General features: G+C 32.6%; 2 protein-coding genes across 2 annotated transcripts; both read left to right on the plus strand.

Annotated features, from left to right (window-relative positions):
- The first annotated feature begins 6893 nt into the window (after positions 1-6893).
- Positions 6894-8548, plus strand: LOC110723502 (F-box/FBD/LRR-repeat protein At4g26340-like). Its single transcript, XM_021902857.1, has 3 exons — positions 6894-7868; positions 7999-8154; positions 8258-8548. The coding sequence occupies exons 1-3, from the start codon at positions 6894-6896 to the stop codon at positions 8546-8548; spliced, it is 1422 nt and encodes a 473-aa protein (XP_021758549.1).
- A 4771-nt stretch (positions 8549-13319) lies between these two features.
- Positions 13320-21372, plus strand: LOC110723760 (F-box/LRR-repeat protein At4g14103-like). Its single transcript, XM_021903129.1, has 5 exons — positions 13320-13505; positions 14472-17112; positions 19512-20473; positions 20595-20765; positions 20864-21372. Exons 3-5 carry the CDS (start codon positions 19532-19534, stop codon positions 21095-21097), a joined length of 1347 nt encoding a protein of 448 aa, XP_021758821.1. The 5' UTR covers positions 13320-13505; positions 14472-17112; positions 19512-19531; the 3' UTR covers positions 21098-21372.
- The last annotated feature ends 642 nt before the right edge of the window (positions 21373-22014 follow it).

Here is a 22014-nt window from a genome sequence, read left to right on the forward strand (position 1 = left end):
CATATACATATACATAATTGCTTTTCGATTTGATTGACAGTTCATCGTATGCAAGAAAGTTATTTAGGTTTAGCAATATATTGTACTTCCTTCTTGATCTTTGTCTCGTCGATTGGGTGTCGTCTCAAGCAAAAATATATGATAAAACAAAATCAACCCTACCCGGCTAAGGAGACGAGTTTAATAGCAACTTTACGGGTATCCCTATATTCTTTTCTCCATATTTTATTGAATTTGTCAGATTATTGTCTTTCTTAAAATAAACTAATTAATTACAGATTTATAGGGTATTAGACTAGTCATGTGATTGATTAATTTATATGCTCTGTTTTTGATTAATTTATATGCTCTGTTTTTGATGAATGAAATATGAAGCTCGTTAGATATGGGATATTGCTATTGATTTGTTTCAGCTAAGTTGTCGTATTTTGAATATGTCTAATATTGTTTTGTTTCGGCTAATTTGTCTTATTTGAATATCTATAATTTTGGAGAATGATATTAGCTGATGGTTTCATCATCAATCTCCGTCAAATTATGTGATGATCTAATGTATACATGTTGCTTTCAATTGTATCTGGTTTACCACCATCATAGAGTGTTCAAGTGTATTAGTTATGAACTGCTTTAATAGTTGTAGATTATATATTTTTGGATTTAGATAAGTTCCAATAAAATACATAAGATGTTAATTAAACCCTTCTTAAAGTTTGAACATTAGATATATGTTATAGGATTTAATGAAGACTCGAATACTTTTATACTATCATAAACCTGAGAGTTTTTCCTTCATCACTTCTTTAGTTCCCTTTGAAGTCGAGTGAGTATCAAGAAAGTGTGATTTTGAGAAAATAATGATTGTTAATCCATGTGATAAACTATGTTACAAAGTATTAGAATTGCATTTGGTTGAATGAATTATTCCATTGGTTTAGGTTGACTACAAGAATAATCTTAGTTTTACCTTGTATAAGTTTTGTTGCTTCTAATTGTTTACTTTGTATTTGGTTTTGTATAAAGTATAGCAAACAAATTATGCTATTATTATTGTTTTTATTTCGTGATTATGCCTACTCATTGGCTCATTGCTATCAAACTTAATTAGCTTTATCACATGATTTTGTTATGTTTATGTGATATGTTTATTATTAATAATCTAAGATTATCTATTATTCATCATCATGATAATCTACTATAAATATATTTATCTAAACTAGATCCTAAGTCTTTATTTATAATATTTTTCTCATGGTATATGTTTATATCTTATACTACGTATTGTAGATGACATGTGTTTTTACATAGGTTTAAATGTTTAATGCTAAAGAAATTTAAATTAATTTTGATTTATTATGGAGTATTGTTACGATATAATTTCCTAATTATATCTCAAAATTAGAGGATATACTTCACCATATTAGGAGATATTGATAAATATGGTGTACGTAATCCCAAGTGATAATTAGATGAAATATATGTAAACTAGGAGTAGATTGATTATGCACACGTAATCCTTGGCTTGAATCAAGGACACGGTTATGGAGTATTGTTATCACTTGTATATTTAGACAGTGAAGTGGAATAAAAGAAAAAAGGCAGAGAAAATATTTTGGAAAATTTCTTAACTGGTATACATAATATTTAGTTATATAATATGCCTAAGCTAACTACTCAAGAAGTCTTAATTTGATCAAATTATGTGATTATGATGAGTATGGATTAAACATCATGGATAAACATCATGGATTATTTTTATAGTAATGTATTGAGGTCTTTAACGATGATTGTAATATTTATTAAGCCCATAAATATAAGAGGTTTCGTTTTTTTTTAAGATGAATGTTATTGGGCATGAGGAACATGATAAGTGTTCTATAAGTATAATTTTATATAAGCATGTTTTTGCTAAAAGGAACACGTTACTTGATACATGACATTGCCAAAGGATTTTAAAGGTTGTTGGATTGATTCATACCATACCCCCATATGCAAGGATTAGGGGGAGATTGTAAGTAATTCTTGCATATAAATAATAAAATATATTGATGGTCAGTTTGGAATATACTTATACTCAAATATTAACTATTTACTTAATAGAAGTGGCCACATGCATATTATTTAAATATTTTTAAATGATACCATCTTGAAGATGGATATAAATTATTGATCATATACTAATTATAAATGCTCCAATTAAATTATTGTCCCAGAAGGACAATATCGGTTACTAATGAACCTAAAACACGTCTGAAGCGTTGCAGTCTAATAGAGTTAAAATATAAGAACTTTTGGAAAAGAAATGGAGCATCTATTGGACAAATTTGAGGAAATGATAAATCTCATTACATTTTTAGAATAAAATCACTTTTAGTAAAATTCATATGTTCCATGATTATGTAAAAGGTTCAAGAAGAGTATGAAATGTCCAACAAGATTAACATGTATCAAGATTATAGTCAAAACTCCAGCAGAGTATATATAAGTAATTATTAGATAAAATATTAATTAGTCAATTGTCTTGCCAATTGTATAAAGAAACACATGTTGGTGTTCTAACATCACATCACATTCATGGCCATGCACATAGTAAGTTTAATAAAGTGATCACTAGTGTTGAAAACTGACCAGAGTTCAAATTTAGAGAAGTGATTAGATGTGATAATTAAATTAGGCCATCCGGGTTTAATAATAATTACTCGTCATGGAAACCTGAAGTTTCATTTGATAATGTGCTGACGCTTTCTCAATGTTAAATATATAAAATGAATTGAATGGCAAGGCGTAACATTGAGATTGAGTTATATTTGCATTGTGAGTTATAATAATTTGTATTGATGGAAATTTCAAGATTTAATATGTTTTGATTTTTTATATAAAGGACTAATGGCTGACCAGAAGTTCACCAAAATAACTTAAATATTATTGTTAACTATCAAGTGATCAGAAGCTCACCAAATACACTATTTAAGTCTTAAAGATCCAGAAGATCATCACCTACTAGAATTATGAGCAAGTGATTTATGCTTGTATAACAATTCTTTTGATTGGGGCTATTATATGTCAGCACATATGAAATAGGAGAAGAAAGAAAAACGTACAATTGCACAACCCATGTCTCCCCATTGACATTGTTTTCAGAAGATATTATGAAAAGGGTAATATATAATAAATACACATGCAATGTAAAATTAATGAAGAAATGATTCTTCATTGAAGTTGTTCTCCAGAAGAGATGAAACTTGTTTAATACAAATCTTCTGTGAAATTAATATTGATTGTGATCCTCCTAATGAAGTGAATTTTATTAATGCAAATTTGTCTACTAAGTTGGTATATAATAAGACGCCCCTATAAATGAGATATTTTACCAACTTAGGGGGAGAAGAAGAATTAGCAAAAGTTGGAAAAATTAATCAAAAAAAAAAATATGATCCCTATAATAGTAGCTTGAAAAGTTATATGCCAACTTTTGTATATATATTATCAAGATATGTTGCACATTTATGATTTGATTTGTATTCAGTTATGACTCATGTTGCATAGCGTTGAAGATACATTTTGGTCATATTAATTATGTGTATACATTGAGATAGAATCTTGCCAATTATACTTGAATCACTACACCTAAAGTATAGATTGTATGATCGGTTCCAATTAATATATATATATATATATATAATGATATGTCTAATAGATATGATATTTGGCAAGATAGTGCAGTTGACACTAATAGTGTAATAGTATATAAATACCTTAGTGTATGAAATACCCTAAAAGTGGTATAGATATCTGAATTATTATAATAGATGACCTATGATGTAAGAAAGTTATGATGGTACCAATGAGAAATGTATTCAGATATCATAGTAAAATAGCATGCGAAATGTAAGTTAAAGGAATTTTATGATACCGGTACACAATGGAACCGATGAATAATATGCATATGCATAATGGAATGGACTAGTGAATAAGAGATCTGAAATATATGTACATTTTGATGCCGACATAATGAAATGATCATAAGTTTATCATGGACCCGAAGTCCAATGAAATATGGATTTTTAAATCCACAATGTACAGTGTTTTGCATCATTTTGAGTCTTATATTCATGTACATGTAAGTCATAAGTTAATGGTTTATTGCATATGTATGAAGTTGTTAGATGTATTACTCACTGTATATTTTGTTTAATATGTTAATATGTTATCATGTGTTCTATATCTCATATTGTATGCATTAGTTTCTTACCATGACTATCGTTTATGTGAATGTTCATTCAAAGTATAGTAAGACATATTTACAACTTTGATGAAAATTAGAAAGAGATATTTATATTCCAATGGGCTTATAATTATTGATGACACTGATTTAATTGCATGTTATGAATCATGTAAGATGAGTTCCTGAGAACTTATATATGACATATTTAAATATCCAGCCCTACAAAGTTTATATTCTTGAATATTGCAATTACTAACAAACTCTTGAAAATTCAATGTAACTACATCATTGACATCTCAACCTGAAGTTGAGCATATGAGAGTTAATGAGATTTACTACTTGTATTTGTAAGAGAGCTATCGTGTCAATTATGAAACATCTAAAGAGTATCAATGGAATACTTATGCGTGAGAATGTTTTCTTATGGTCCAGAAGAACCATGATTAACGTATATAATTACATGTGTTATATTATAATTCATATGAGATTGAAAAATGACATTAATAATATCAAGTTTTTCATCAAATTATTATTAATGAATGTTTGATCAAATAATGATCATCAATAACGACTTCCAGAAGAAGTCATAACCGCATAAGTTTAACCTTTAAATCAACTGTTAAACAGAGATTTGAAATATTGATATTAGAGATAAACACATGTACGGTGAAATGAAGACACTTTACATGTTAACGTGAAGACTTGAAGATGCAATTTCAGTTTAGGAGGATCGAAGATCATATCAATGAGTGATATTTTACTGCATATGAGAAGATATACAACATATTGGATTCATTGTTGCGGCACTAGAAGATCTCAAGTTATGTATTCATCAGGGGGAGAAAATACGCGCTGGACTCTTTTTCCCTTGACCATGGTTTTGTCCCACATTGGGTTTTCCTGGTAAGGTTTTTAATGAGGCAGCATTTCGAGCGTATTACGAAGAATGTTGTACTCTTTTTCCTTAATTAGTTTTTTATCCCATTGGATTTTTCCTATTAAGGTTTTAACGAGGCACAATATTCGATAATGGACATCCAAGGGGGAGTGTTATGAAAATATTGTGTGGATATCCATTATCCTCTTTGTAAGTTTCCGGATTATTCCAGATCTAGGGTTTATTGTTATCTAAGCATACCCTACTTATTATATTCTGTGTATATATACCCCTAATATATGGAATAATATAGACAGATCAATTCTCTCTCAATCTCTCATCTTTCCCCCTTATTTCACAACAATATTTAAAATAAAATATTTATTCCAAATATTTCTAAAAAAAAATTGGGCAATATATACCAAAAATAAATATTTTTAAATAATTAGTAACCTATTTAAAAATAAAAAATATTCCTTAGATTTTTTGCCTACTTTGTTTTAAGTTTTAATTGTGTATTGGAAGCTATAATTAAAATTTCAAATATCAAATTAACATATTACATACTTTTATTATTTCTTGACTAATTTATGATTATACTCCGTAATATTTCTCAATCAATAATATATAACTATATATAAAGATCATCGTGCATGGCACGGGATCTAACATAGTTGGACCATAAATATAGGTTGAGGTTTGATCTAAGTCCTCTTATATTAGCCCTATAAAAAAATTACCCCATATCTATACAACACTCGCACAGTCCTAAAAAGAAAAAAAAAAAGAAAAAAATAAAAATAAAATTGCACAGTCCTACTTATTTACTTACTGTCTCCATCTCTCATCCCTCGCACTCAATATCGGCGTAATTCTTCTTCAGCTGTTGATGTTAATTGTTAATGTTAATTGAAATTCTGCAATTCTTTGTTTGATTTTATTAGTGTTTATAAAATCTGGGTAAATTGATTCTTTAATTTTCGTTATGAGTTAATTACAAATTCGACTATTTTACTTGATGACGTATTAGTGAAAGTTTGCAAATTTCATATGGAAACTACACTTTTAAACAAATCTAATACCTTTAAAAGTTCAATAATGTTTTTTTTTTTTTTTTTTTTTTTTTTTTTTTTGTAATTCTAAATACACTGGAAATTACATTTATTTATTTATTTTATTTATGATGATTGACGACCCTAAATCAATTTTTGTAAGGTTTATTGTTTATTTGTAGCTCTAATTTGAGTTAGATTTTATAATCTGATGATTAAAAGAAAGATTCAAACTTTGCCTTTGAATTATATATGAATCGAAAGCAGGTTTAAAGTTGCTGTACAAGTTTTTTTTTTTAATGACAATTTTGCATTTTTTGTAATTAGTGATAGAGTATAAAACATATTCCTGGACTTCAACCATTAGCTTAAGCTTTTAGTTGAGTTGGTCAGGAATGGCTGTAACTTTGGAAGTGGGAATTAATTGGAATTTGATTAATATTAATGCAAATTTATACACATGATTTCGACGAATTAAGCATAAATTTGTAATTACAAAATTGGGTAATGAGTTTGTCATAAGTTATGTTTTGTTAATCATGCACACTTAGAATTCCTAATTAATCTTGTATTCATCTTTTCACATTGTAAAGTACCTTATTGTATTAGGGTTAAGTTCACCCTATCTAACATGCTGGCTTAATACTTTAATAGATGAGGCTTACACCGTCTACTCCCAATTTTCTATCTCGGTTTAATATTAACAATCATTAAGTAATTTCCATATCCGAGCAAGATCACCATGCCAAATAAAGAATTGAAACTCGCTCAAGGACAAGGTAGAGGAATCGATAGGATAAGTTGGCTTCCTGATGAAATTCTTTGGCGTATTCTGTCCCTTCTTCGGTCGAGTGATGAGGTTGTGAGAACTGGAGTTTTGTCAACTAAATGGAAGAATATTTGGGTTGAGGTTGGAAATCTAGATATAGATAATGGTTACTTTCGACGAATTAAGCATAAATTTGAGCAAGAGAAACAACAAATGGAGAAGAGTTTAGTAAATTATATAAATAAGATGGTAAATCGCTATGATTATCCTTGTATAGAAAGATTATGTCTATCTATATCGTCATCTGCCTCCTCAACCATCCTTAATAGATTGTTAGCTGAGCGAGATGTGAGGCACCTTGAGGTCTGCTTTCATGAAAATCAAGTAGCATCATTACCTGAAAGCCTTTTCATATCGACAACATTAGTAGTATTGAAGTTGAAAACTGATTACCTTGAAACTTCAACTACAATCTGGCTTCCTAGTCTTAAGACCCTTCACCTTAACATCTTGAAATCTTTTATAACTCAGCATTTGGAGGATTTCTTACCTAGATGCCCTTCTCTTGAGGAGTTACTTATCAAAAGTCGTGATGTGAAGAAGCATGTATCGCAGGATTTGGATCTACTTATTCAGATCCCCACATTAAAGAGATGTGGATTGGAATTTGTTGATAATGGAGATGTCACTAAAGGAGGATCTTACAAACTTGTTCACAGAGTCGCGATTAATGCTCCAAGACTTGAGTACCTTTGGGTAAGAGATTATCAGACAGGCCTTTATTCACTTTTTAGTACTGGTATATGTAATTTGGTTGAGGCGCATGTGGATTGGCAACCAATTTATAACAAAAATAAATCATCAATACCTGATATTATGAATTTATACATGCTCTTAAATAGGCTCAAATTTGCCAAGGTGCTATCACTTTCCGGCCATACTATCCAGGTACGAACATTCACCATTAGACTGTCAAACACTTTAATAATCAAAAAATTTCGTATTTAGAGATTTGTGTTAATCAATACTCACACATGTTGGATGTGATAATGTTGATGCTATGCTTACGCTATTGCAGTGGTTGAACTTGAGCTTTCACTTGAAAGGAAAACTAGAAACCTTCAAAAGGTTGATGAAACTAGAATTGAATGTTGCCGGTGATATTAATTGTGAATTCTTGGCAAAGTTCCTTTCGTACACACCTAATCTTGAGTACCTTATTCTCGCAAACAAGGTTAGTAGTACATTGATTGAGTAAGATCGATCTATGACATCAAGAAATTAAACAACTTTTTCGTTCATCACATTCTTATTAGTACTTCAAATTTTTATTTCAGGTTTGTTCTGGTCTCTATGTTAATCCTAATGACAGAGGTCGTTGGACACCACCTGAAGGTGTCCCGATTTGTGTGTTATTTCATCTTAAGGAGATCATCGTCGAGGGACTTCATAAAGGTTATGAGGTTGAAGCTGTCAAATATCTGCTGCAACATTCAAGAGTTTTAAACAGGTTGACTATTAACTGTACTGATGTTGTGGAATTAGACGCGTTTAAGGATATATCGAGGGCTCCCAGGGGCTCGGTGACCAGCGAAATTATACTGCAAGCTTGCTATGATGATGAATAATAAGAACTTTTTCCTGTAAGAAAATGATAGATGATGTTGGAATTATTCTAAGATGAAATTGGAAATATTAAGCATTAATCAACATTAACTATAATATTATATTGATATATACTCTTTTATTTCTCTTTAAAACGAAATGCAAGTTCATTATCCTAACTTTTTCATCATTTATTTGCCTATGGTTAAAGGCATTAAAGTTTGATCAGCAATTTTTAATTTATGCATGATATGTGTAGATTTGGCTAGTTCTATCCTATTCATAATTTCTTACTCAATATGCTGGTGTGTTGGTGAGTTGGTGTCATACTCATGATATGTATAGAGGCCTGTTTTGCTGCTTTGATTTACATTTTTTGTTCATTTTGGTAAAGCAGTCTTGTGTTATAATTCCTCCGATTTTATATAGTTGACGTGCTTGATTTAAACACATATATTAAGGAGAGGAGAGAGAGTGAGAGAGAATGAAAAAGCAAGTGAGGTAACTTGTAAATGACGTGCTTGATTTAAGCACATATATTAAGGAGAGGAGAGAGAGTGAGAGAGAATGAAAAAGCAAGTGAGGTAACTTGTAGCCCCACTTTCCTTTTCCGACCGTTTTTAAATACTTGCTCTATTTCCCTATTTGGAAAGCTTTGACAATATTTAATTAATTCCTCTCACTTAATGGACCCAACAATATTAATTTCATATTCTCTCTCCTTCAATTCTCTCCACTACTTTTGGTTTTTTACAATTTTTTATTCTTCCACCAACCCCGTTACCTCCATATTTTATTACTTTATCCAATTTCTCCAAAAACTCCACGCATAGAGAAATGGAGCAAGTATTTAAAAACGGAGGGAGTACGTGTCAACTAAAAAGAAACGGAGGTAGTACTTCGTATATATGGTGATGTGTCTATTTTATATAGTGTTTTACCCCCGTCCCTTGGTCGTAATTAGTAGTGTTTTTGGCTCTTTAGAACCATTTTTATTACTAATTGGTGTTTAATTTTCTAGTGTTTTCGTAGATTTGGTTGACTTTTACAGGGATTTGCACTTTTGGAGCATTTTACCAATATATTATGGAGCAAGTACGAGCATTGGAGAAGCACGACCAGTTTTTATAGCCCAGGGCCGGTTAGAGCCATCGAACCGGTGATTAAGGGCTCGATATATCTGATACCGAGGCATTTGGACTGAGTATTCAAGACCCAAAGAGAAAACCCAGATTGACCCGAAGAATTGGAGCCCAATCGTAGTCCAAACAGTGGCCCAAGAGAGCCGCCCGGCCGGGCGAGGGAAGCAAAGGTTGGCGCCCGAAGACGTGCCCGACCGGATGCGAGAAACGTACCTGATGAGCAAAAAGGCGCGTGTAGGGTGAACCAAAGGATATGATTTGCATTCTTCCACTTTTTTAATGTTAAGATTAAGATATGATTTAATAAAGTCAAAATTGAAAAGAATTATTCTATCTTTGGTCTTTTAGCACATCTTCTCAAAATAATTTAACCTTTGCAAATTCCACAAGGCAGAAATAATCCCACCTTTGTACCCCGGTTCTTTTTCATTTATTGACCGGTTGATTGAATTGTTAACCTTTTTAAAAATTAATTTGACAAGTGTCACAATTTTAATTGAGTTTTATATATAATTTTTCTTAAAATTAAAGAATAAACAAAAAAATAACACTTCTTCTTTCTTCCCTTGTCAGAGTTGCCTCGCTCACCAGCCGGACACGGCCACTCACCGGAATGGCTGGACCCAACCACTTGTCAGAACAGCTAGACTCAACCACCGTCTTCCCTGATTCCCTCTTCTTCCCGTGGCAACAATAACCAGGGGCGGACCCACCTTTAGTTATAGTGGGTCCGGTGACACAGTATTTTTTTTAAAAATAAAATATCAAAGAGACCCCTTATTATAGATAGGTGGTCTCTTTGATGCTGCTATTGGTAACAACAAACAATATCAAAGAGACCTCTTATTAAGATAGGCGATCTCTTTAATGCTGCTATTGCTACTTGTTGTGGTTTTTTTAAAATATTAAAGAGACCTGTTATTTATATAAGAGGTCTCTTTGATGCTGCTATTGCGCTACTTTTTTCATTAAAGAGACCAGTTTTATTTAATAACTGGTCTCTTAAGTTATCTCACTTTTTTTTGTATAATTTTTTAATAATTTTTTTTCTCTTTTTATATCTTATATTTGTACAACCAATTTTAATATTTCCCCATAAAGCTTATCAATTAACTAAAAAATCATAAAGTTAATTCAATATAATAATTTTATTGTACCATTTGTTTATAACATGTTATTTGTAGTATTTTCGACTTGTAAAATTGAATTCTTAAGTACTGTATTTGGTTGTGGTATGAATTTTTGTGTCCTATTTTTGGATTGAAATCAATTTGATGAAATATATATATATATAATTTTTGGATTGAAATTAATTATGAACGAGACATGGAAAAAAAAAATTGTACTTTCACAAATGATCAATAATTGATGGTGACACTCTATCTCGAAAATCCTGGATCCGCCACTGACAATAACAAGTCCACAACTATCATAATCACCACTGCAACAAACACAAAGCCAAAACGTTGGACTCACTGAGTCCAACTCTCTCCCCTTCATTGGCGGACTTTGATTCACAAGAATCACAAGCAAAAATCCATTTCATCATACCCCACAAATTTTAGCATCTTACTCTCTCCCGTTGGACAATCAACCCACCGCCGGCCAACAATAATCCCGACAGCCACAACCTCCAATACACAATACCATCCACGCACAAATTAGCCCAACAACAATCCCGATATCCCATAATTCGCAATACAACCCACAAATCAGCAAAATCGGGTGGTTTTCGTGGGTTGTCGACTTGTCACTGCCATTCCTAGACATCGGCTGACTTCCCTCTCCTTCCAATTTAGGCGGGTTTTCGGGTTGGGGGTTAGGTCGTGGTTTCGGGTGTGAACATGGCAGGCCCTTTGGGTTTCGGAGGTGGGGGTGAGGGGTGGTACCCATGGTGGTGATGGAGGGTTTGGACATGACATGGCATGGCATGCCCTTAGGGCTAGTTTAGTTTAGAGGTTGGGGGGGGGGGGATGAGGAGTGGTACCCATGGTGGTGATGGAGGAGTTCCCATGAAAGGAGGTGATTAGGTGGGAAGAGATAAATTAAAGAAAAAAAAACAAAAAGTTTACCTGTTGAAACAGTTGTAGGTAGAAAGGCTCATTTTGAGAATATTGCCGGCTGTTTGGTAAAAGGGATAGAAGGTATCTCTCCTTACTTTTGTCCCATGTTTGTTTACAAGGAATTGAATTTTTCAGTAGGATGGGATAGGGATTAAATTGCTTCTTATCCCTTGAATCTTGTAATTGGGGGGAGCAGGTATAAAGAATGAGGATTAATCCTTCTCGTGTCTAATTACCATTCTACCCATCATCTTCAACCTTAGACAACTCCATCAAGTAGTGCCACCACGCAGAGCAACAACCACCACCACCACCACAACAGTGGTTAACAAAGGCAGCAACTAACGAGTGACACCCCCCACAAATCAAGAAGGAAACATAAAAAAAAACCTATAATCGATGATAATTTGATGATGGAGTATTAATTTGTTAGTAATTTGTGAAATTAAAATGGGAAAAATGAAAGAGTTAGGGGGAAGATGGAAGGAAACTATGCTTAAAAAATGGAGTTTTGGAGGAATGGTGTGGGTTCTTTTGGAGAGAGAACGTTTGGTTGATGATTATAAAAGGGCAATAGTAAATATGTTATTTTTCTATATCAATTCCCTGCCTTTATCCTCTTTCTATATCCAATCAACCAAACAAGGGATAGAGATAAAATAAATTTAATCCCACTTATTTAGTCCCACCTCTATCCTCCTTTTTTATCCCTCTTTATTCTATCCCTCATACCAAACGCCTCGGGTACAAAGGTGAGATTATTTATGTAATACGCAACTGTGGGATTATTTTGAAAAGATGTACCAAACGTGAGATTACTCTTTTTCAATTTTTCCTTTAATAAATACAGTAATATCCTTATAATTAATTATATGGTAGTATATGCATGTTTTAAAAAGATTGGTTTGAACTATAATTTTAGGTATCAAAATTGATAAGGACTAGGTTGAACCGATTGAAATTACCGACATAAAAATGACTGAAATTAATAGAATCAAATTAACCAAAACTTAATAATTGAACTGAAATAGAATAATAAATGAAGGTTATGTTTATTTCACTAGATAATATTTTTTTGATATGATCTAATTTCAGAAAAAATTTAACCTTATATATACACTAGTAAAGTAAAATATTATTACTCTGTAAATAATATAGTAATACGTATGTCAATAGCTATATGCATAAAAATACACATTCTCCAATTTTTTAATTTTTACAAAAGCCCGTCTTTGGTGTAGCTGGTCAGACCGTGTAACCACTTATTAAAAAAACAAGATAACCTCAATAACACTGATTAAGTGATTCTTGTACTCCTCTTAGGACCTGTTTTCATTGACTGAACTCAGTTGAACTGAACTGAGCTGAGCTGAGCTGAGCTGAACTGAACGGAACTAAAATGAATATTTTATAATAGTAGGAAATTAGAAGCTGAGTTGAGCTGAACTGAATTTCAATGTATGATAACAAACCCTTACACTGACTGATATGACACTAACGGAGTACTTTGTAATGAACATGAGTACATGATTTAAGTCAATAAAACAATCAGGGCCCAGCTTAACTAACAATCCGGCCATAAACAAAAATTGTATACTTTGTACTCGTACTTCGTATACTACATTACCATTTACCACTACATTGTTACATGATCATTTTTAGCGAGAGAAAGATATTTGAAACCCAAATTTTGATCGAATTAAACCAAAAATTTGCGAAAATAGCGGCGAAAATGGAAATGATAATGGATTTCATCATCTTCTTCAATTTCTCTGGTATTTTTCTGAAATCATTCTTCATTTTTGTAAATTATTTTTGCCCAATTTAGAATTTTTTTGTTCTTTTTAGTTCTGAAGATAGTATATTGGGCTAATTTTTGTTTCCACCATTGTAAAAGGACAGATGATAATTGATTAAACTCCACTTACGAAACCCTAATTGAAAATCTTTCAGTTTCACTGTAATAATTGTTGTAATCTGGGCAATGTGGAATTTTAATGGGTATCTGAAACTGCTAAATTGAGCCTTAGATTATGTCGAAATTGTTGAGGAGAAGACTCCAATTTACTTGGTTTGAAATTAGGCTGATTATTTCTTTGAGAGTGATGTTAGTAGCATTATTAGTAATAATTCTAATCATAAAATAAAATTAAAAAACTAGGAGTCTGACTTAATGAAAATTTAGTGGTTGAAGTTAGAGTTGAGAAAAGGGTTCACAATGAATTTAACTAAGAGTGATGAACTAAAGTTTCGGATTTTGGGAAATTATATTTTAGGGGAGGGGGCATAATAGACTTGATTAAGTGTTGCATAATGCACATTTCCGAAATTTAAACAATCATTGCACTAACTCGTTCTGTTCTTTGGATTATGTTGCTACGATAGATAAGAAGATTAATTGTTTCTTACAGTTAAAAAGAATGAACTTATTTTCACTTAATGATTAGGGGTCAAAGGTATCTGAATAGGTTTATAATCAATGATATGCAACTAAATGTTTGTGATGACTCACGTGATTGTTGGCGTATATCATGTATGTATTCTAGTTATAGTTTCCATTTGCAGCTTGGTTTCATCGAATGAAATTCAATAGTATTGAGCATCCATGTCAAGCCTTTTTAGTTTATTCATATTGTACCTCTGTCAAATGAGAAACAAAGTTGTTAAAATTTTGTTGATGCTGAACTTTAATTAAGTTGCATTAACTATTGTTATTCATCATTGTGTAATTTTTTATTCAGGGACTTTAAATGGTATGCTTATGTGGTCCTGTTTTGGTGGAATCAAATCTTTAATAATGTGTATGCACGGAAGTTTCCAGAGTTTATTTCACGACTGGCATCTTGGTCACTTGGCTGTTAGTGTTTATGAGGGAAAGAACTAAAGATTTCATCATGAGCAACTGTTTGACAATATATTTACATGGAGATGAAGTTGCTACACCATTGGTGGCCTGTTGTATAGTGCTATAGTGATTGAAGATAGATATAGTGATCTGCAGGATAAGCTGTTTGGTAAAGATTCAGAAGCGCATTGATCAAAGTTGCCAAATTCTTTAAGACAAAGTATTCAATATTTTGGGCAATTGAAAGATTTAGATGGGTAACACAACTTTCACAATGATCATAAATCTATTACCAAAAGTCAAACTTTATAATTTACTACAACTCTTTATAATGTACGGATTCATTCATCACCCTCAGCTGCTTTTCTTCTACGACTCTTCAAAAACTTGACAGTTGGAAAGCAGGTTCTTATTGTAATTCTCAGTTTCTCATCTAGGCACATTACTTGCTTAAGCCTTATGAAGCAAACAAGAGAAGGGTCGATATGAGAAGAGCTTGATACTTTAAATACAATGAGGGTATTAGCCTTCCAAGGCGGATTTTTCAAATACCTCTGAAACAAACATATTCAAGCTGAGTTTGAGCTTCTGGATAGTATGGTGTATGGCCACATGCAACCATTTATGAGTAGCACTATAATGATACTCATATATGACATGAAGCTTTTGAACATGAGACATGTTATTAATAAGGTGCATTACTTTCTTACTCTGTCCTTAAAATTTTGAAAGCGGTCTTTGATTTTCAATTTCTGTTTATGCTTGATGATGTGTAACAAAAAACAAGGAAGCCTTCATCTGATTAAAAACTGTGGGATGTTGTAACATATTTTGTTGGGAGAAGCAATCAGGTATGATAGAGGATTGAATAAGCTTGTGGATATTCGTTTTATCTTTTCAATGCTTTTTTAAGTGATGGAAATAGGTATAATAGAGGATTAAATAAGCTTGTGGATATTCCTTTTATCTTTTGTATGCTTTCCTTACCTTAAGTGATGAAAACAGTTCTGCTTTGGCTGTCTGCATGATTGATATTAGCCAACATAAATGCATGAATTTGCTCCATCTATTAGTAATACATAGTCCATAATCAATTTCTACTGCAACACTCGGGCAAGTGTGTTTTCAGTGAGGCCTTTTGGTTTTCATAGAGTTCATCGCTTTAACAGCTTGGTGACTCTGAATGACAAATATTCATTGATATTGTTTCTTCATCTCTGTGGTGATGGGAGTTTGGTCTCTCTGAGAGCATGGCTTATGCTTTTCTGAAGGATCATTTACTAAAAGAAGTTCTAGATTTGAATCTTTTCAAATGTCAGCTAAGCCTCATTTTATCCTCCATATTTGGTAGGTTTTCAATGACACTTCAGTGATGATCATACCTAGCACATAATGCACATTGCATACATTTATGGAGATTTGAATGTTGATGGTCTTACCTAGCACATAAGTACGCATTGCATGTGTCGTACTACCTATTTTACCTTGTTGCAGACTCACATTCCTCTCTTCCCCTTTTGAATCATGTAATAGGTTTGAGGTGGTTGCTTAACTGAAAATCCGACATCATGGCTTCAAGTGACTTACACTTCATGCTCCAAGATGTTCTGCTATGTCTTTTCTTAATTTCAATTAGGAATTACATTCTTAAAAACATACAGCCAGGAATGGAATTGTGAGATATGTTATTTTATGAAATTATTATTGCTTCTTAGGTTTCAATAGGTTGTAAGGATATGTAATTGTTGTCTAATTTTAGGATAATCCATTTGAGTAGGTATCTTTTACTACAGTAGCGGATTATGCAAAGTTTGATAAAATGATTGGTTCCGAACTGTTTTGTACGGAGCATAATACTGTCAGAATTGCCTTTGCTGATTAAATCTTTATTTATAATGGTATCATTATTTCTAACATTCTGCAAATTGTATATCCTCACTCTATTGGGATATTTTGAGTAACTGCTTATATAATTTTGCGAATAGATGTTTTGATTTTAAATTAAATATGAAACTTGCTTCCATAGTATGTCTTACATAGTGATCTCTCCTTCGTTCCTCTTCTGAAGTATTTGATAGTTTTGGATATTTTGGTGTGATTGTATTATCATAGAATATCGAAAAGGTATAAGTTGCATTATCTCTATAATCAAAGTTGTGTTTCCAACCACTCATTTTCGGTTTGTTTTCAAAAATGGGTTTGTATCGTCGACGTAAAATATTGCTTTCATGCTTAAAAGCTGAGCTTATTTATGTGTATGCCTTTGCTGTTTGCTCATTGACGTTTTCACAATTCGTCTCCTCTTGTGGTGTGATTAGTAAGATTGGTGCGGTGGACTTCTTGAGAAACTGCTATTGAGTGGAGGAAACTTACAATTTCCTCCTTCATAAGCAGTGCAACACTACAACCTTTTTGGGTATCGCTTAAATATATCCAATGCCCCAAAGCTATTGTGAAGTTATGATGTCTTCAACCTCTAGATGATTTTCGTCATTTTGCAGATGGATTGGAATTCATATTACCGGAGAAAAGATCGAGTAAGTCATGTTCTTTTATAAATTCAGTCTATAAATTATTGGACATGTGAATCTTCAACAAAAAAAAAAAAAAAAACCTGTTAATGGCACTACTCTATTGCGTTTTTGATGGTTTTGTTATTTACCCCTTTATTGCCCATTACAATACGCCTTTTAAAAGCTTTGATTGGCTTTCATTACTTTATCATAGTTTTTCACTCATTTATGTTGCATTTTGTGGGTCAAAGTTTGTGGCTTAGTCATAGGTCTTAAAGGATTATCATTCTTAGAGATTGAATTGCTTGATGCAGTTGTTGTTTGCATTCTCTTAATTGAATTTCACTTTGAAGCTGCTATTTTGCAAATAGCGTTTTCAGTTTAACTGATGCTGAGTGTTTTTTTTTTTAAAAAGATATTTGGCCCTTGCTTTGGCTCATTTAGTTGAATCAACCTGAACATGATTAGTTAAATATATCATCTGGCATTTTCATCCTTTATCCCTCTTCAACAAGCTAGAGGCCAGAATAGTTCTTTTTTGATTCACGTAATTGCAAGTAGAAAAGCAATCCCGAATCTTTATGAATACGCTGTATCCTGATTTCACTGGAATGCTGGAGAAATTCCAATGCAGACTGAAGATTATGTCACTTTGATTGGATGGTGGCGTAGAATAGAAAGTGTGCAGTGATGGATCCTTGTATGTAGCCATTTAATTAAGACTTGGCCCTGGTTAATCATGTTGTCCTATAAAATGGGTTTTCTTTGTGTTAGCTCACTGGATAATTCATTTGCTGCGGTTGAGAACTTTGTTATATATGATTCTCTGTGCAGATAATTTTTAATTTAAAGCTGTACCATCCATGCCAAATGCTGTTCCATCTTTTAAATTTGTATCAAAGTGTTGTGTCTCAAATTCCATGGATGGCAATGGATCACCCTCCCCTCTCCCCCACTAATGGATCTATGATTACAAGGATTTAAGAGACAAGAGGAAGTCTATGCAATTGGTCAAATAATACGTGTTTCTTTTCTTTTCTTTTTTTTTTTTTTTCAAATGCTGTAAAACTTGTGGAATTTTAGATATTTTCCCCTCTTGTTCATTTTAAATAACAGTTTTATAATCAATAGGAAGTATAATATAGCTTCCTCCGTTTTTTTTTTTTTTTTTTTTTTTTTTTTTTTTTTTTTTTTTTTTTACTTCCAACATTTCTGAAGTGGATGGTATGCATACTCCACTCCAATTTCACATTGCGATTTTAACTCGAAGAAAAACATAGTTATATGGGATCTTTTTAGATTTGTCTCTCTGTGTACTTTATTAAAAATTTACAAATGTATAATTAAAGATATTAACCGTTGAAGTTGTTTGATTGAAACTTGAAAAACAAAAATGTTGCAAGTAAAAAAAATCAGAGGAAATTGTTTTTCATTTCTCTAAAAGGGATACTAAGAAGTAAAAAATATCCAACATGCATGGAAATATATGGATTTTGCTCCGCATATGGAAAAAATCATATTCATTAATGGTAGGAAATCAGTTCTTACTTTGCTTGTTTTGGTCCAATTTCTAGTGTGTGAATTAGATATAATCTCATGAAACTTTTACTTAGTCTTGTATAAATCACAAATCTAAGTTGATAGAATGAGATTCCAGCTCTCACATATTGATGAAAACTTCTACTTTCCATCACTATGAAGATTAATATAAGTACTTATTTTAATTTTTTTATACTAATTTTCATAGACAATATGTTCATTTATTTATTTTTTGTCTTTAGATTTTTGTGGACTTTGTAAATAATTCCTTTGTTTCTTCATTTTTGGCTGTGCTTGCATTTTGTTGTTCAGATCTGATGGCAGTGAAGCAAGGTTTTTTTTTGTTTTTTTTTTTGCCTGCTTGTTATATCTATTTATTTATGTATTTAATTTAATTTTTATCTTCTTTTAATTAATTTATTTTTATCATTCTGGGGAGGGTTTGGAATGGGTAGGCATTGAGGTTTAATGAGCAGTATGGATTTTGTGATTGCTCTGAAATTCTGATCATTCAGAAACATATGTTGTAGACAGCAAGGCAGATAAACCTTTTCTTTCATATTCACCAAACTTTAATGTAGAGATGAACTAAAGCCCTGGTTAAATGGCTATATCATCTTGCCAAAGGTTAACTCTCTCTTCTGCTTGGTAATGAATAATTAATTCTGCCAAATGGATCCCTAAAACCATGAGTTACTGTTGGATTTTATGCTTATAGATATAAGTTTTTAACTCCCCCTCCCTCCCCCAATTTTTTTTCTTTGTAATTTATCAATTGAATGATCTGTATATATATATTTTTTCTGGATCCATAGTACTATATACTATGCTAGAATTAAATTGAGGAGCTTTAATTCATGGTATTTTTCTTTCTGTTGCCTTAGAAGTGAGAGAAGCTGATCTGATGGATAACGGCTCTAAAGAAGGTGTAGATAGGATCAGTGGGTTGCCTAATGACATCCTTTATCACATCCTATCATTTCTCCCAACTAAATATGCTGTAGCAACCAGTGTTTTCTCAACTAGATGGAAATACGTGTGGTCTTCTGTTCCCGTGCTTGACATTGATGCTAGCCTTCATCGAGACTTTTTCTCTTTCCTCAACATGTATGGAAGTAAGGATTCAGAGATCTCCTTCAAGAGATTTGTAAATAGAGTATTGCTTCTTAATGATACTCCTCATATCCAAAAGTTCCGTCTCATTTATGAGTGTCATTATACTGTTGCTCCGATTCTTACATGGTTGAATGTAGCCATTTCTCGTGATATTCTAGAGCTCGAACTTGACTTTTACCTGTCTGTTCCAAAAGAACTTATCAAGTATCCTAGGAACTTTTTCATGTCCAACTCACTTGTTGTATTGAAATTATCTCGCATGCCTCTTATTGTCCCTTCTGTGGTATGCTTCCCTATGCTTAAGGTTCTTGAAATTAGGAGGGTTTTGTACCTAGATGACAAGTGTACTCAAAACTTGCTTTTGGGTTGTCAAGTTCTTGAAGAGTTGGTAATAGAAGAAATCATAAGGGAGAGGCCAAGGGTGATAGATATTTCCATACCTACATTGAAAAAAATTTCTTTTAGTTATAAATTTGTGACTGACATATCAGTAGACTGCCCCTATAAATTTGTCATCAATACCCCAAATCTTCAGTACTTCCATGTCAAAGGTCGTATATCAGATGATTTTGAGGTGAAGAGTTTGGCATCTTTGACTGATGTGCATCTGGATCTCCGCGAAACTGCTGTTGCTGCTGAAAACTACAATGATTGTTATCAGCGTATCTGTAATTTCTTCAAAGGGTTAGCAAATGCCAAGCTTCTTACTTTGTCTATTGATGTTGTTGAGGTATGTTATCTTATTTGTATGCATTATATTAATGTTTCACTCACTACTTATTGATAGTGATCACACAAGTATTAATGTGGTTTGATATGATACTTAACACTGTCATTTTTCTCTTGGATAGTTGTTATGCACAGCAACCGCTTATTCAAATTTGCCAAGGTTTTACAACATGAATACGTTGGCATTAGGCATTGGTTTAGATCTTGATTTTGGCTGGAATCGGCTTGTGAGTGTTGTGACGGAGTTTATTAAATGCTCCCCTGATTTAGATGCTCTTACCCTATATAATAAGGTTAGCCCAGAAATCTGTTTTATGGAATGTATGGTAGCTACTTACTCCAGGGTTTCCCTGAAAAGAATATGACTTAGTTATAATGTTTTTACTTGCAGCCAGGAATTTTAAGGGATGTAGAAGAAATGCGCAGGAATCCTCCTGAGGCTGCGCCTGAATGTCTGCAATCTCATCTGAAGGGTATTCTCATTCAGGAGCTTTATTCTAACTTCCTGCCTGAAGATGTGGAATATCTGGCGCAGGATGTGAATGTTCTAAAGAGGCTGAAAATAAATTGTCAGTGTTCATTCATGCTCAAATGCCAGCTTAAATATACTGCACCCGTCGAATAAGATTAGCTTTTTGGCTTGAAGATCTTTTGATGAGAAACTTGCATTTTATGTTGTTTCTTTTGCTGTAATTTGGAGTAATTTAAGTTTGCTGATATGAATTAGCTCATTCACCCTGGTTGTAAGGTGTGAATGTTGATGGAGTTCCTTAAAGTATGATGTGGAACCTTTTTTTTTTTTTTTTTGGAAAGGCATGATGCAGAACTTCTTTCTGTAGAAGATATTGTTCCTGATTTAAGATATTTTGCATTAATATGAAGGATTAAAATACATTGAGATAATTTTTCTTATGTGTTAACTAATATATCACATGTGCAGTCGCACAGTTTAAAAGTCTGAATACTTGGTCTACAGTAATTTGAAATCTAAATAGTTTTAAAATGAAAGACATCTTCATGTATTTTGTTGTAGAGATATGAACTGTTTTGGATTATTCTATTTTGGGGTGTGGCCTGTGGGGGTCGGGAGTTCTAGTCTCCTAGCTAGCAACTGCTGCAGCGATATGGGGGTTAGTTTTTGAGGTGTGTATCATTCCATATTATGAATGAAAGTAGTGTATGTATCATTAACAAGTCTGATGTAGCCGTCACTTTCCTTCAATGGGTTTCTTGTTGATGTTATCAAGGGCTCACCTTGTTTTGTCCAGGTTGTAGAGGTGATTGGTTGAGTGAGCTCTTAATTGTCCAGAACTCCAGATGAAGATCATGTCTTCTGGCAATTTGTGTATGTATTACTGGTTTGTTGTCTACAATTCTACATACAACTTGGAAGATAAACCTCTAGTTTTTGACCCCTTAATTTACATTAATATTATTTGATTTTCAGTACTTTGTCATTTAGATTTTGGTTCCTGTCAGGGGCAGCTCTCATGGAGCTTCCGCCTTTCAGTATTGGAGCCATGGAACATTGGAGAATTGTTC

Source organism: Chenopodium quinoa, unplaced genomic scaffold (genome assembly GCF_001683475.1).
Source record: "Chenopodium quinoa cultivar QQ74 unplaced genomic scaffold, ASM168347v1, whole genome shotgun sequence".
Taxonomy (NCBI): Eukaryota; Viridiplantae; Streptophyta; class Magnoliopsida; order Caryophyllales; family Amaranthaceae; genus Chenopodium; species Chenopodium quinoa.

Coding starts and splice junctions, on each gene's coding strand:
- LOC110723502 (XM_021902857.1), top strand. CDS start 6,894: ATGCCAAATAAAGAATTGAAACTCGCTCAAGGACAAGGTAGAGGAATC. Junction 7,869..7,998: donor TTTCCGGCCATACTATCCAG/GTACGAACATTC, acceptor ACGCTATTGCAG/TGGTTGAACTTGAGCTTTCA. Junction 8,155..8,257: donor ACCTTATTCTCGCAAACAAG/GTTAGTAGTACA, acceptor TTTTTATTTCAG/GTTTGTTCTGGTCTCTATGT.
- LOC110723760 (XM_021903129.1), top strand. CDS start 19,532: ATGGATAACGGCTCTAAAGAAGGTGTAGATAGGATCAGTGGGTTGCCT. Junction 20,474..20,594: donor TGTCTATTGATGTTGTTGAG/GTATGTTATCTT, acceptor TCTCTTGGATAG/TTGTTATGCACAGCAACCGC. Junction 20,766..20,863: donor CTCTTACCCTATATAATAAG/GTTAGCCCAGAA, acceptor TTTTACTTGCAG/CCAGGAATTTTAAGGGATGT.